At 37.9% G+C, this 15980-nt stretch overlaps 1 protein-coding gene across 1 annotated transcript in view; it reads left to right on the forward strand.

Annotated features, from left to right (window-relative positions):
- LOC127028195 (versican core protein-like) overlaps positions 1 to 15471 on the forward strand; it is a gene marked incomplete at both ends in the record, with an annotated part of 28736 nt that extends 13265 nt beyond the window's left edge. Inside the window, 3 exon segments of the mRNA XM_050913953.1 lie at positions 2883 to 2966; positions 2969 to 3049; positions 15178 to 15471. Coding sequence (XP_050769910.1) covers positions 2883 to 2966; positions 2969 to 3049; positions 15178 to 15471 — 459 coding nt within the window.
- Between the last annotated feature and the right edge of the window lie 509 nt (positions 15472 to 15980).

Genomic DNA, 15980 nt, shown 5'->3' on the forward strand with positions numbered 1-15980 from the left:
TGAAGCCCTGCTTCCCAGGAAGTGGCCAAACATCGCCTGCTGATGGGAAGTAGAGAATAAAATCTTTTGTTTTCCTTTGCTTTCGCGCGCGACCTTTGCTTCTGCTTTATTAAACTGCCCTTATCTCGACCTACGAGCCTTTCGTTTTATTTTCTCCCCCTGTCCAGTTGAGGAGGGGGAGTGATACAGCGGCTTTGGTGGGCACCTGGCATCTGGCCAGGGTCAACCCACTACATAAAATAAATATTTTAATGCATACTGTAGCTTTAAAAAAAAAAATCTCCAAATTTTATTTTTGTTATTTTATTCTTTTAAATTCCCAAAGTATTTACTTGCTACTGCCTGTTTGTACGTTGTAAGGTAGTGCTCTGTGATGGAAGTGTGATAAGGGACTGTGTGTTTTACGGTACACAAAGCCAAAATACTACTATATGCATATTTAAAAAAATACTTATACATACATATATTTATAATTTTACACAACTTAAGAGAATGCAAATGGACTGCAAATTTGCCCTAATCAGGCAACAGTGGGTACCCCACAACAGAGGAACTGCAGAGATCTAGGAGCTAGTATAGCTATCTCTCTGCCAGTCCCTTTCAATCTCTCCCAGTACAGATAGTTTACCTTAATAAGAAAATGTGCTTGAGACTGTTCTCTAGCACTGAGGCTGGCTGGAGTGGTGTGGTCCCTATCCATACTGTTAGACTCTTTTGGCTCCCAACATAGGATGGGCACCATGAAGGCTGCCCATTGGATGTTGTCTCTGGTCTTTGCTAACTCCTGAAGTCTGCACAGAAATTGTTTGGAAGGGTGTTAAGGGCCCTGGGCCAAATAATGCAGTGATCTAATGTAACAATTTAACAGTCTTGATGACTGAATTCCAGGTACCTGGAACATTTAAATTTACTAGTATAAAACATAGTCAAGATGTATTATTCAATTGCTACCTTTGCAAACAATGCTTGGGTTCATTTGAAGCTGTTTGAAATTATGTCATTGCTCTGAAAAAGAACTATGCATTATGGATTCAGTCAGTGGTTCTGAAATTGTAGTTTACGAGGACACTAGTGGTCTATAAGGTTCTAGTAAGTGGCTGTGGCTGTTGTGTGGATCCATAGTAAATAATGAAATATGGGTATTCCCCACATTTCCTCTTTTGTTTCCTGTTTCTCTGCCAGTAGTTTTGATGAAAATTGGGGCTTGATGATTGTTTGACTCATCTGTGTGTGAGTAGGTTTTACATAATGTATTCTATTTTCATTTGGGAAACTTTCTTAGCAAACCATGACAAGAAGAAAAATATATATTTTCTATTTATTAGCCATATCCAAACCTTTGGTAAAATGGCAAAATTTCACTGAATTTGTATGAGCAAACTATTTCTGAATATGTTGGAAGCTCTTGAATCAGTATTTTACTATGTTACCCGTATTACTATTTACTCATAAGTTAGCAGATTTCTTCTATCTTTCAACAAAGTTCTAATAACAAAGACTTTTCGTTAAATTCAGTATTGCTACAATGTCACCTTTTTTTCCCAAACTATATTAGAGTATGTTATTTCCTCATCATGAAATATTCCAATAAAATCATTAGAATAAAGGGATATTTTATGATTTATTTTTCTTGCTTTGTAGCCATTCTGTGCAGTGGATGATTTATAGTGTTATAATCCTTCTGCAGATTTTACAGTGAAATAAGTGAGGTTGTATGTTATTGTTCAAAGGTCATCAGGAGACATCCTTTTGATGCTAAACTGTAAAAGACATTAGGAGGGACGTAGGGAGGGAAGTGATTTCGCCAAATGGAATATCTGATTTCTGCCACCTCAGTTTACCCTTTATATTTTGTTTTAGCTATGCATGTGCAACTGTTGCTGAATTCAGTGGGAGCTATGCATGCATATATAGAAAACAGAATGTGACTCCTAGACAGAACCCTTCTTGCCCAAAACCATCTTAACTCTACCCCTCCCTCTCCAAACTTCCAACATGTTCAGGTAAATTTTAAAATTGTTTGGATTCTTTCCAGAACCAGAAAGGCCCCAAATAAAAGCAAGTTTTATTTAGTCTGTATCATTTGTGTTGTGTACAGGAAAACATGGTTATTAAAAATTGACCAACAGCCATATGTTTATAAATGTTATATTTGTAGTAGGTATTGAATGCATAGGAACAGATGTCAGGGCCATTCCTGATTATCAAATCTGTATCAAAAGCACAAATTTTTTGTTGTTCCCATTGGCCATTTGTCTCACTGTGGCTGACAGACCCCAAGCACTCAAGGGATCCTAATTCACTGTTGGCACTTCCATGTGCAGCTACTGCAGCTGGCTGCTTTGGAAAGTCTATGTTTAAATCCACTTTTTTTCTGAGGACTAGATGTGCTTAGCCTTGTCTGGTCATGTGGTTTGACTTGCAATTGGATGTGTCATGTAGGCTCATTTATTAAACCAATATGGCAGGTAGCACTATTAGTGTAAACACCCTGCCTACTGTTCAGTTAGCTGACCAGCACTTTGAATTGAAAGAATCCAAGTAACTATGTGATGTTGTTGATATTTTATTATTCATTCTCCCTTTTGATCACAGTTTTCTGTAATACACCTATTAAAATGCTTATATGGTTTAATTACTTTTTCTATGTACAGTGAAAATAATTTCTTCAACTATAAATAACATAAGGTGTTATATAATTACTGGTAGCAACCACTAGAGGGGGGCATAATTTATATCAGAATATCTTGTAGCCTTTTACTATTTTTAATGTACCCGTCTGTTTTCAGCATTGTAATAATATCTAGGTAAAGTTACAATATAATGAAGATTGCAAAAATGATGCAAGATGTGTCAGTAATGTGAATTTGTTATTTTTTCAGGTGTTGTATTTCATTATCGTGCAGCAACCAGCAGGTATACTCTGAATTTTACACAAGCTCAACAGACTTGTCTGGACAATAGTGCTGCATAGCAAACCCCAAACAACTGAAAGCAGCCTATGAAGATGGATTTGAACAATGTGATGCTGGCTGGTTGTCTGACATAGGTGAGACATATTAAAAGAACTCTTGACAGTGTTTCCCCAAATTAATATGCTTAGCTTGTACAGACTTGAAATGCTGACTTACCATAATAATAAATGTGAACATGCTGCATTTCAGGCATCCAATTAGACATCCGAGAACTGGCTGCTTTGGAGATAAAATGGGAAAGAAAGGAGTCAGAACATACAGATACCATTTCCCTAATGAAACTTATGATGTATATTGCTATGTGGAATACATGAAAGGTAAGATAGGCCCATACTTATTCTGCACTGCAAAATTTTAAATGACTGTAGAATCTAATGTAGAAAGGCAGTGAAATAAGAGATTCTGTGTAAAATACATTTTGATTGGTTTGAATCTGAAGAGAATTGCTGAATGAAGTGAACCTATAGTTTGTGGTCTAACAGACCTTAATTAAAGGTGAATGTGGAAAGGTACAGTTTACAAAGAGACAGTCAGGTTTAAAGCTGCTATAGTTAGTGAAAGTAGATCTCAAAAAATTTGCTGTTGAAACATCTTATTTTTGGAATGTTATAAAAGGATTTTGAAAGACATTAATGTTTGAGAAACTTTATGTATAAATATATGTAAAAAGATGGATCTAGTACATGTGCTAACTATATTATAGTTGATAAAGTATATAATTAAGGTTTTTACATGTCCATGACATAAAATTAGACAGATATTTAATTGCAATCCAAGTTTAATAATATATTTTTAAGAAAGGGGCATCTCAGCATCAAAAACAAACAAACAAAACCTTTCTAGTGAGGAATCTGTACCTTTAGTAAAATCTTTTGTGATTCCATGGTATGACCATAGTCTTTGCAAAGGTTGCTAATTAAAAGACTCTAATGCAGCAGAGTGGTTATGATTCTCTCACATGGTGACTATGAACTATGGATCATGTTGTGAACCCCATGGTACATGGTTGGACTCTATGATCAGAGTTCATTCAGCAAAGAGTTGGATGGTAAGAAGAAAAACACTGTACCTTTTTCTGCGATTGGGGAGTTGTAGCATGCATAAATCTCCATATTACAGGTGTGATGCTGTACTCATTTCTTATAATCTCTCTTCTAGAAGTGAATTTACCTATATCCTTTCAGTGGGCGTATAGATATATTCCACATACTAGATATCCTTATGCTTAGACATTACTGTGACTAGTTAAATACTTAATATATAAATGTAGAAATATCCTTTTTTGCCCTGTAACCCTTTTTTGGGGTTTTTTTTGTTTGTTTGTTTTTGGTTTGTGCTGATTATGCACATGGGAACTTCACTCAGGGTACAGAAATACTTTGTAACCAGGACTAAAGTACATTTTCCATTTACTGTAGTGATCTGAGTCTGCCACGCTGCTTCCTTTGTGATAGGTTTTTATTCCATACCAGTTTCACTGTTCCTTTTTAAAAAAATACTTATAAGTATAGATCTTATGGGCTGACCCTTGTCTGATATGCATTTAGTATAGTGCTCTTGAAGTCAGTGGAACAATAAAACAGCTATGACTAAAGCCTGCCTTTGCGTACATATGTATATTTGTAACAATCAGTTGTAAAATTTAGGTGCTCACTATTTATATTCTATTTTAAAGTAGAACTAAATTAGATCATCCAAAACTTTCTTCTTTTGACGATGACTTCTAAAGACTTTAGTCACTGAAATCAATAAGCATTTTTCTCTTACCTATAGTAGCTGAGGATCTGGTCCAGACTATGTTCACATTAGTGAGTTATCAAATACAAGCAATATAAGTCTTGCAACGACTCTAAAAAGATACAGGCTTGGGAATTCTGAAAATTAACTGATGCAATTTCATTAGTGCTCAGCATTGTCTTAATTCTACTTATGCTTCTCCTATATCCAACAGTGAACAGCATACCTCAATACCTAGAGTTCATAACACTAATCTTTCATAAATCCTTGATGGAATTGAATTCTGAATGAAATCTTGAATCAAGGCTTGTAAATTCAATTTAGATCTTCCCTAGCTTACAAAAAGAAGTTTTGAATAATCTTTATCATTTCTGAATGAAGAGTCAATGTCTTGTTCAAAGAAACAATCTTCCTTTCCCTCTTAAGTACAGAGAAGTTTAACTAATACTAAGAAGCTCATCCTACATGCATTCTAGCCAGCAGTTTCTCAGTGTCAAATTTTCTGGCTGAGCTTGTAAAAAAAAAAGTCAAAACTGAAGCCTATTTTACTGAGGCTAATATTCTGTACTCAGAACAACCTGGAACCAGGCCACAAGGCTCACAGAAGTTGTAGCAGTTGTGCAGCCTTCTTTGGTAAAGATGTACATACATAGGTTTTCAATTTCTCATGAGCATCAATTAATTCTTCTTTGTTACTAAATTTCATTTACCAAGATATGTGAACTGTCTTTCTTCTTTGGATGGCTATATGTCTCTGTCCCATTGCTGTGGGTCATGATCTGTTTTCACATATGCGCGCCTTTGTGGCCTATCAGCTGGACTGCAGTAATGTGATCTGCCTGGATATGAAGCCTTCAACATAGAGATTTTGTGTATCAACTCAGGTAAAAATAAGCACATTCATTTTACCTTCTTCCTTACACAATGGCTTCCTGTGGAATATTGATTAAATCGAATGCAGGGTTTCCTTTATCTTAAAGCTGCTTCATATCCTGGGCCAGGATTTTTAAAAAAATGCTTATAGGTCTGGCTTGAAGACTGATTGACAACTTCATCTCTGTGATCCAGTGAAACTCTCCCTCACAATTATAAAGCTCATTATATAGTAACAGAATGTTCACAGAGATGGATACAAGTTCAGAATGAAATTCTGCAGGACGTAAAGACGCCCACAAGTTTCACTACCATCCTTTCCAAATGCAGAGTATGCTTGACCTTGTCTTATCTAAATGATTATCAGTATATATTTATAGAAATGTACAAGAATCTTTTCCCCCAAATTAAGGAAACAGAACATCCCATCTTACACTGGGAAACATATTGTGTGAAAGAAAAAAAGCACTGTGATAAATTATGGTTGCATGTTTTGTTATGCTACCAGATAACACTATGCTACTAGATGTGGTAATAAGCTGAATCTGAGAGGAGGATTCCTTTTAAGTCAGTTACAGTTTTGCCATTGGCTTCAAGAGAACAGAGTTAGGTCAACACTGAGCACATAAGAAAACTTATCCTTAAGCTCTCTATGTAGCAGGAAAGTCCTGTATATGCTGTGAAGAGATGACCTCTGTGGAAGAGATAACTGCCCATTAGCTGAACAGCCTCAGACCATTGCATAGGGCTTTTTTTGCTTATGATTATATTGAACAATTTTAATGCCAGATGGAGATTATTATAATAACTAACCAAAGATCCTTCTTTTATATTTTTTCCCTGTTTTTTGTCTATTTGGTCAGAAGTTTTCAATAAACTGAAGTCAGAAAAAGATTTTTGGGAGTCAGAAGGAATCATAGTTTTGTGGATATATGGTATAGGCATGTTATACTGACATGCAAGAGAGTTAATTTATTCTCTTTGGATGAAGAAGAACAGATGCACTGTTGGGAAGACACTGTACCAGATCTTGGTATAGTGCAGGATAAATTATTCTTCATTGCCTTCACAGAAACCTAAGCCATTGAGGCAGACTTTTTTTTTAGATAGAGCTAAGGAGCCAAGATGGTTCTTTCTATATAACAGAAACAGTTTATGTAAAAACAAAAAATAGTTTCAAATACAGAACTTGTCTGAAGTTACATAGCACCAATGGGATTACATTTAGGAACCACTTATCCACAGAAGACAGAGAATTAGATGAACTGCCAATAGAAGTTGTTGGAAAGTGAACATTGCATAAAACTAGATCCTTTTTTTTGTTTGCTGTATTGTAACACATTCATCCATTGGTAGAAGACTTAGAGTCAAAGATTTAAGATTATGGCAAATTTCTGATGGCCCTATCCACCTAAGGCTGATTCTGCAAGGTATGACCTTTCTCTTGTAAAGTATAGAGTGCTCTCAACACTTATTAATAACAAAGGGTACTTGTGGTAATTAGCATATTGTAGGACTGTGCTTAGCCATGATATTTTCCATCTGAATTTGAAAGTTCATATTTGCATAGTCTGTTCTGATTCGGTGCCAAATCTAATAGACTTATTTGCACTAAATAGGTCCTTATTCGGAGAGCTCAAGTCAGTGGGATGACTATTCATGGAAAAAGATTGTGTTTGATTACTGATATCAAAATCTGGGCCATAATGAGAATGTCATCATGGAAGTCATTGAACAGTTATTGGTCTGTTGGCCTAGTGTTAGTGAGTTTGTTAACCCATAAGGCCATAAATGGTGGTAGGAATACTTGCAATACATTTTAACGTAAATGCGTATTGAATTTACAGTACTAATTTTGGTAGTTACACTGAGGATTTGTAAGAGTAGCACCATTTCAGCTTTCTTCCTTTTTGGCCATATGAAATCATAAAGTTAGCCAGAGACATGGATTTCTCCTTGAAATACAAACAGTTAGCTTAAATTAAAACCAGTTGTCTAGACTAAATCTTACCATTTCCTTGTTCTGAGGAAAGCCAGAGAGATTAGACTGTGCACAAGTATGAGTAAAATATTTTGAGTTTTGCTATAAACATGGGAATATAATTATGGAAAGGATTTAAAATTTCTGAACTCCTACTGATAAAAATAAGAATCTGGAGTCAAATTTTCATTAAAGTAGGTGTGGGCATGATCTGTTGTTTTGCATAGAACAAACCTAAGACATTCAGGAGAGTTTAATTAAATCATTACTGATGTGTATCAAAAAGAATCAACTAACTTGTTCTAATGTGTAAGAGAAAAATAATTTTTCAGCTTGTCTAGCCTTCTGCTTTAAAGTTTATCCTAGCTGCTTAGGTATTTGTGCTAAAATGTTCAAATTAGCATAAGTCCATCTATTTTCTCTAAACAATAAACTTGAATGAAGCTGGATATCCAAAGTGTTTTTGCAGTCATAGAGAGTGTTTTACAGTATTTTGTGACTTGTTAATGATACCTCTTTCCCAGTTTGGTGTGTCAGAAGCAGCCCTTAACAGCTGCACTTTGTCTTCACCCATGTGTGGAGAGGAGGGAACTATATGGATATGATACCTCCTTAGTGCACAAGCAGTCTGGTAGTCCATTCAATCACTGCTGCAGCCTTTCTGCATGAGCGTTTTGGATGGGCCAAAAAGAGAGAGAGGAGGAGGAAATAGGAATTCTTGGAACATGTGGTCCCCAAGGTGTGAGGGTAAATATTTTAGTCCTCAAAGTGGCCATCATATTCCCTTTTCCCTGTACACCTGATTGTATTCTAGAAACCAAGGTTTAGACAGAAAAAGGAATTTATGATGGCAGAGCTTCATGACTACTTGATCTTTGACCTGCCAACCATGTGGTTTGAGACCATACAAGGATGATGTTTATGAGGAGGAGTAACATCAGGTTACAGCTGCAGGTGGGGAAATGTCCTCAGAATGCTCCATATAACACCAGCAAAGATGATATTTTGTCCCTTTTAGCCATCTTCTATGACTGACCCAGGACCCCCAGATCTACAACTATAGGAACAGAGCCCTGGAGCTCTAACATCCCCATGAGGGCAACTTTGCTTGATGAGCTTGGTAGGTTTCACCATCTTTCAGAGCCAACTAGTGAACAGGTCTGGAGTTCACCACAGACCCATTACACTCAAAAAGGAGAGCTGCCAAGTTCTTAGTGAGGAATACTGGCTCTTCTTCTCAAACATGAACACCACCAAGTGGTGAAAGTGGAAAGGTGGTACTGGAAATTTTTTGTTATTTTTTAATTAAAATTGTTAGTTAAGCATTTCATTCTATGGGAATGATTAGCTTTTTGTGTATTTAATGTCTCTTTGGATTCCCCTGCTTGTTCCTTTTGTCTTTCTTTAATTGACACTGGAATGTAGTGGAGGTTGTAGAATCTAAACATCCAACCACAAGGTAGAGCTTCTGAGCACTTCTTTTGTGTCTCTGAATCCCACATGAGACAGTAATGAAGAGTTCTGTTGCTCTGGGAGAGTAAAATGGGGAAAAAGACTAAGAATATTAAAAGATTAAGAAAATTAAAACCAAATAAATATAAGGGTCTCCTCAGTATTCGTCATTCCTCCAAATGTGTTGAATACTAAGGAGGTCATTTCATAGATGGTTGACGTGTTACCAGATGTGTCAGAAGCACTCAGTGAGAGACTCGCAGGTTACCTCTTCTTAAGCTTCCCTGCAGTTTGGGGGAATCCTTCAGAAATTTGTAAAACTTGTGTCATGGACTCGCACGTGATGCCATCATCTGTCAGGTGCAAGTGACTTGTAGCTCATTTTGTTGTCCCTGGCACACTGAGTGATAGAATGTGAAGCAGAAGGGATGATGCTGTGCTCCAGGTGGGGAGTGCCACATAGTTGGCTTGAAGATCTCCTCTAGGAAGTAGCAGCTCACCAATCCCTTAATGTGGTTTCATCTATGGGAAAAGAAATTACTGGTGAAGTCTGTGCTGGAGGGCTACATCTAGCTTCATTACTTTTGCCCTAGTCAATACATGTTGTGTTCACAATGACACTGTCTCCCATAAGATTCTCATAGACAAGCTGTTAATGTATGCGCTGGATGAGCAGACAGTGAGGTGGATTGAAAACTGGCTGAACAGCCGGGCCCAGAGGGTGGTGATCAGTGGCACGAAGTCTAGTTGGAGGCCAGTAACTAGCAGTGTACTCCATGGGTCAATACTGGGTCCAATCCTGTTTAACAGCTTCATTAATGATCTGGATGATGGGGCAGAGTATACCCTCAGCAGATGACACCCCTGCAGATGACACAAAACTGGGAGGAGTGGCTGATACACCAGATGGTCGTGCTGCCATCCAGAGGGATCTTGACAGGCTGGACAAATAGGCTGACAGGAACCTCATGCAATTCAACAAGGGGAAGTGCAAAATCCTGCACCTATGAAGGAATAACCCCATGCACCAATAAATGCTGGGGACCACCCAGCTGGAAAGCAGCTTTGCAGAAAAGGACCTATGAGTCCTGGTGGACACCAGGTTGAACATGAGTCAGCAATGTACCCTTGCAGCAAAGAAGGCTAATGGTATCTGGGCTGCATTAGGAGGAGTGTTGCCAGCAGGTCGAGGGAGGTGACCTTTCCCCTCACTCAGCACTGGTGAGGCCACACCTGGAGTCTCGTGTCCAGTTCTGGGCTCCCCAGTACAGGAGAGACATGGACATACTGGAGAGAGTCCAGAGAAGGGCCACGAAGATGATTAAGGGACTGGAGCATCTCTCCTATGAGGAAATGCTAAGAGAGCTGGGGCTGTTCAGCCTGGAAAAGAGAAGGCTGGGGGGAATCTTATCGATGTATATAAATACCTGAAGGGAGGGTACAAAGAGGACAGAGCCAGGCTCTTGTCAGTGGTGCCCAGTGACAGGACAAGAGGCAATGGGCACAAACTGAAACACAGGAGGTTCTGTCTGAACATCAGGAAACCCTTTTTTTACTGTGAGAGTGACTGAGCACTGGAACAGGTTGCCCAGAGAGGTTGTGGAATCTCCATCCTTGAAGACATTAAAAAACCTTCTAGACACGGTCCTGGGCAACCAGCTCTAGATGGCTCTGCTTGAGCAGGGGGGTTGGTCAAGATGACCTCTGGAGATACCTTCCAACCTCAACCATTCTGTGATTCTGTGACCCCTGGGCATATATTTATGCTTGTTTTTAAGATGTGATTCATGAAATTCACACCTACAAACATGCCCAACTCAGTGAGACGTCTCCAGATGAGAAAGAATAACTGAATTAACCTTCAAAGGAATGAAGCTTGCTATAAAACCAGCTGATAAGTTTCTAGATCCTAAGCTTTTTGCTTGGGGTTTGTAGTGAATCAGCTTTTGTCTTCAAGAGAAAAAGTTGCCTTCTTTATCTAGCTTGATGTATTTGAAAGAGAGGGAAAAAGCACAACTTCAGTCAAGTGTCATTTTAAATTAAGTGAAACAAACACCCATAACAGGAAAATCCTGGGGATTCTTCGAGTGCTCTGACTGCTGAGGCTAGATGATCAACCTGAAAGTTCATTTTAAACAGGGGCCAAGAGTAATGCACATTACATTATTGTCTGCAGTCTACACATTATCATGGTCTGCATTTCACCCACTGGTACTGTAGGACTAGTTTCTCTTCATCTGCTGATCTAAGCTCTGGGATTTGCCTGCATAATATTGCGAAGTTACTCGGAGTGGACTCCAGCTATTAGAACACTGAATATAGCTTTTAACACACACAAAAATTGAATCTTCCCTGCTTTAGTGTTGGTGGCTATGTCATTTGTTTAGCGACCAGACAAATTTTCCCTTTATTTCCTTGGGGTATACTCCCAATGTTTTGGGTGGGAAAATAAGGTGCTTTCAGACATCATAATTAAGACACTGTAAGAGTATGATAGAATTAATCCTCCTGCTACATATGGAACCCATTGTGCTTCCAAAATAGGAGTTATTTTTTGAGACTACATGGATTAAATACATTTTATTAGTTTCACCATTAACCTTTTTGTTTCTTAGAGGAAGTTTCTGTGCAAGGGTCAAATCATCTTCTCTTTGGTATTTTGAAGGAGTCAGACTGTTTCAGCTACAGTGGCTGACACAGTGGAAGTCAAAATTGGAGCATAATTCCTTTTTCCGGTGCTCTTTAAATAGCCTCTGTCAGTTTTGAGATTGAAGCCTTGAAAGCTGGATGCAGAACCTGAGCTACATAGTACCATTTCTCCCCAAATGAATTGCTCTGTCAGAGGAAATTCCTAGAGGCTTTCACTGTTCTTCCTTCAAGTATCATCACCTTTCTTCACATGCATTCTTTTGTTCTTTCCCTCCTACTCTATTACCTAGCTTGTATGTAGACTAACTGGGGAACAATGTGGCTTCCAAGCCACATTCTCTCCATGAGAGAAAAAGCCAGGTTTACAGTGAAGTAGGACCAGCCTTCTTCTCGCATATTATAAACTGAATTTCCACATTGCTGTGAGGACAAAACTTCAGGGGAAAGAAGTGGGGGATTAAGTAGCCCTTCCAGAACATGCACCCAAAAAATCAGTAATTTGGTAGCCATTTCTTTCTGACCAGGTGGCTAGCAAGTGCCTCAGCACTAATCACATCAGAGAAGTGACACAGGTAACAGAATGTCCCCGTGTGCATATGGATGGAGGACTTCTGCAAGGGCTGCAATAGTGTAAGACTGGCTTTAGGAAGTACAGGGCCTTTTGCATCCCTGCTCTTTCCAACTGATTGCACTTGCTATATACAAGCAGTAGGTCCTGATTAATTGTCTCTACGCTGTATGGGCCAGTATATCCCTGAAGTGATAAGCCTGCTGTGCATGAAGTATAGATGCCTACAGTCCACTCCAGGTAAGAAGTGCAGGAAAGATTGTGCAAACTCTCTCATCACATATTTTAGGGCTGCTGTAAATCAGATTGATGGTATCCTGTCCATGAAGTGTCTTGAGTGCTGTTTTCTTCCCAAGTGCTTGACAGAAAAAAAACCACAAATGTTTCTCTTTCTTTTTTTGTAATGTGATTTTGGAAAATTGCAGGACAACTTTTAAATGTTTTCAAGTTTATATAACAAAGCCTTAGTTAAACTCTTGCTTTGTTTCTTACATTTCACCCCAACAATTATTATGCACATTAAGTGCACACTCAAACACACAGAATTTTAATTTCTTTTCAAATTGGATAGACCGATTGCAGAATCATATCTCCTAGTGTAAATGACTGCTATTTGGAATTTGTTTTTTGCACTCTGCTGGATTGTTTTTAAGTAGGAGTTCTGGAATCATAGCAAAACAGTCCTTGACTAGAGCAATTGTAAACTGCAATGTTTTAACATATTTATAATTTTTATTTTGTTATAATTCCTGAAATACATGAATCTTTACTTGGTATATGATGGAATGACAATAAAAGTATTTTGCTGATTGCTCTGACACCTTTTCACATTCTTTGTGCATTTATCCTCACAAATTCTTTAATATGTCAAATAGGTGGCAAAGAATGCAACTTTAGATTTCACTTGCTGGACCATTCTGGATAGTCTGCATTTTTCCTTAAACATGTGCTTTTCTTTTTATGATTTTTTTTTTCTGGTAAAACACACTTGAGTCAAAGATGGTATCTGTATGACAGCAGCCGACTTTAAGAGATGAAACAAATAAGTAGTCTTGGGTCAGCAGGATAGATTTAGTACAAAGAAGGACATGCCACTCACCTTTTAAATGTACATTATTATCAACATTGCATATACAGGCATATTCCAAGGCCAAATTCAAGGCAGATTTCCATATAAAAATGCTCTGGTGCAACTTGGATGGGTAAGTTTTCTGCAAAGTGGCCTCCCTTATATGAGTATTGTTTGAACTTTGCATTTTGAAGTCTCATAGCAAGACATAAGTGTTCACTAAGTTTCCTTGCTTTAACAGAGTGCAGATGTCATGTACATCATGGCTGCAATGTGACAATATAATTGAATAGTCCTCAGAACAGAGAGGGCTGCTTTAGAGAGATCTTTACTTGCTCATTGGTTCATGATACTGCTGTTCCATCCATCATTCTGTATTGGCCATGATACTAGATCCACCCCTTGATGAAGAGAAATCTGTCCTCTGCAGAAGTATTTTATAAAAAGTGTATTATCTGTGTCCTGAAGAGCTGAATGAAGCATTCTAGTACTTCTGAGGGTGAATGATTCTTTACTCTCCTTATCTTAAAGTGTGCCCAATAGACATGCTCTGTCCTTTTATAGATACAGTACTTACCTCTAAGTTAGAAACTCACTACAACATGTATAAAGAAACTTCTTACACTATTGAGTTGATATTACAGCTGTAATAACAAATCAAAGTTTCTACCTAGGAGGAAAAACAAAATTGGTGCATTGCCTCCTTTTACACTTGCATTCCTTACAAGCCTGAAACAGGTGTAATATTGATGTGAATTAAAATGTTCAGGATGATGTACTCTCTCTGTCTGCCTTTTGTTAGATTGTCTTAAGACAACTGCAGAGGTGAGATGGATTGCATGTCCAATGTGAATAAGCAGCTCTCTCCTGCAAGAGTAGCCCTTGTTTTCTGGTCCACAGTAGATGGGATGGGGGAAGAGAATTAATATCTTGTAACAAATATTTTGAATTTACAGGTTTTTCCAGAGTAGCATCTTGATTTTAAGTCTCAGCAGTTCTACCTGAAGCCTAAGCAAAAACTAGAAAGGAATCAGTTTACTACTTCATTCCCAGAACGTGAACACCTTGATTTTGTTTATAATATTTTGGTGGGTGAACAGGGCAACCAAGTCAACTGCATAATGGTGTTTTAACTTAGAAGCAAAATATTTGATCTACTATTTATTTTGATTCAGTTTCCAAATGGAAGGGTATTATTTGCAAATTATTATTCTATCAAAGTTAAACTCTACTAGGGGCATTCTAGGTTCATTCATCTTCTTCACATGAAAAAGGGTTTTGTGCACACAACATGTCTGGTGCTTTCTCTCACTTTTTTTCCCCTATGGGGTAAGATCAAGACTGATGGAAATATGACATCAGAAGGTGCTTTGGAGCAGCCAGTGAAGAACATTTTTTTTTTGTGTGTGTCTCAAGTGAGATTCTAGTGATGACTAAAAAGGTCAGGTAAGAAACTAGCAAATGCAAAAGATTTGTTTTACTGAGAAAGTAAATGCTGTTGGACTGGATTTAATTAGTGCAGTTGAGTCACAAAGTCTAGTTCAGTAGAAGTCACAGAGGAGCTTCAAGGCACCTGCTATCTCTGCCTAGAGACTGGGGGAGGGACTCAATCTCCAACCAAAGCATAGTTTGTCACATAAAGTTTGTATATAAATGTTCATGCTTTGAGGTAGATGCATTTTTCATATAGAAATCTGAGCCATTTGATTTTCTGAATATCTAAATTTTTAAGCAAAATTATAAGCAAAAAAAATATTTAAGTGAAATATGAAAAAAAAAGCCTGAGGGGACACTGACAGGAAGAGGGAAGCTAAATTGACTTGATAATGGAACATGATACTCCATCTTCATTATCTTTGTTTTCTTCCTCTAGATGAAGTGGTTCATGTTTCAGTTCCTGACAAGCTAACCTTTGAAGAGGCTAAAGAGCTATGTTGGAAAAGAGATGGTGTTCTTGTTTCTGTTGGGAACCTGTATGTTGCCTGGAGGAATGGCTTTGACCAATGTGACTATGGCTGGCTGACTGATGGAAGTTTTCATTATCCTGCATCTGTGGCTAGGCCCCAATGTGGTGGAGGTTTACTTGGGGTGAGAACCCTGTATCACTATGAGAACCAAACAGGCTTTCCTTACCCAGATAGCAAGTTTGATGCCTACTGCTATGAACGTAAGCTTTTTTTAGTTATAATTTTCAGTATGCTCACCAATTCTAACCCTGAAAAGTGCTTAATACATATTTTGTTTCAGTTCTTGTGGAACACATGAGTTTTAAAAAAAATTGTTTTATCTCTATGGCTTTACAAAAAAGGAGAAAAGCTAAACTAAAACAAATGTCTTTCTTAAAATAATGTTGACAGATAAAGATAGGCAATATTTTAAGGTAAGACTTAAGCCTAGGTACTGTTGTATTTATGCAGTGACACACCATATCCATAGTCACCCTGGGACTGTGGAATAGCATATAATTCAGTGCCTGATTGCACCTTGGTATCTTTTTTTTCATGTTAATGAACATAGGAATGGAAGAAAGGTCTTACTTGATCAGATGAATGACTATCATCTAGCCAGACATTCTGTTTCCAATAACAGCAATAAGAAAGGCTGTTTATAGACTGCACACATACCTGGCCATTTTCAGCTCTCTGAGATGCCTGTTATTTTGGGACTGTCATCTGA

Source organism: Gymnogyps californianus, unplaced genomic scaffold (assembly GCF_018139145.2).
Source record: "Gymnogyps californianus isolate 813 unplaced genomic scaffold, ASM1813914v2 HiC_scaffold_254, whole genome shotgun sequence".
Lineage (NCBI taxonomy): Eukaryota > Metazoa > Chordata > Aves > Accipitriformes > Cathartidae > Gymnogyps > Gymnogyps californianus.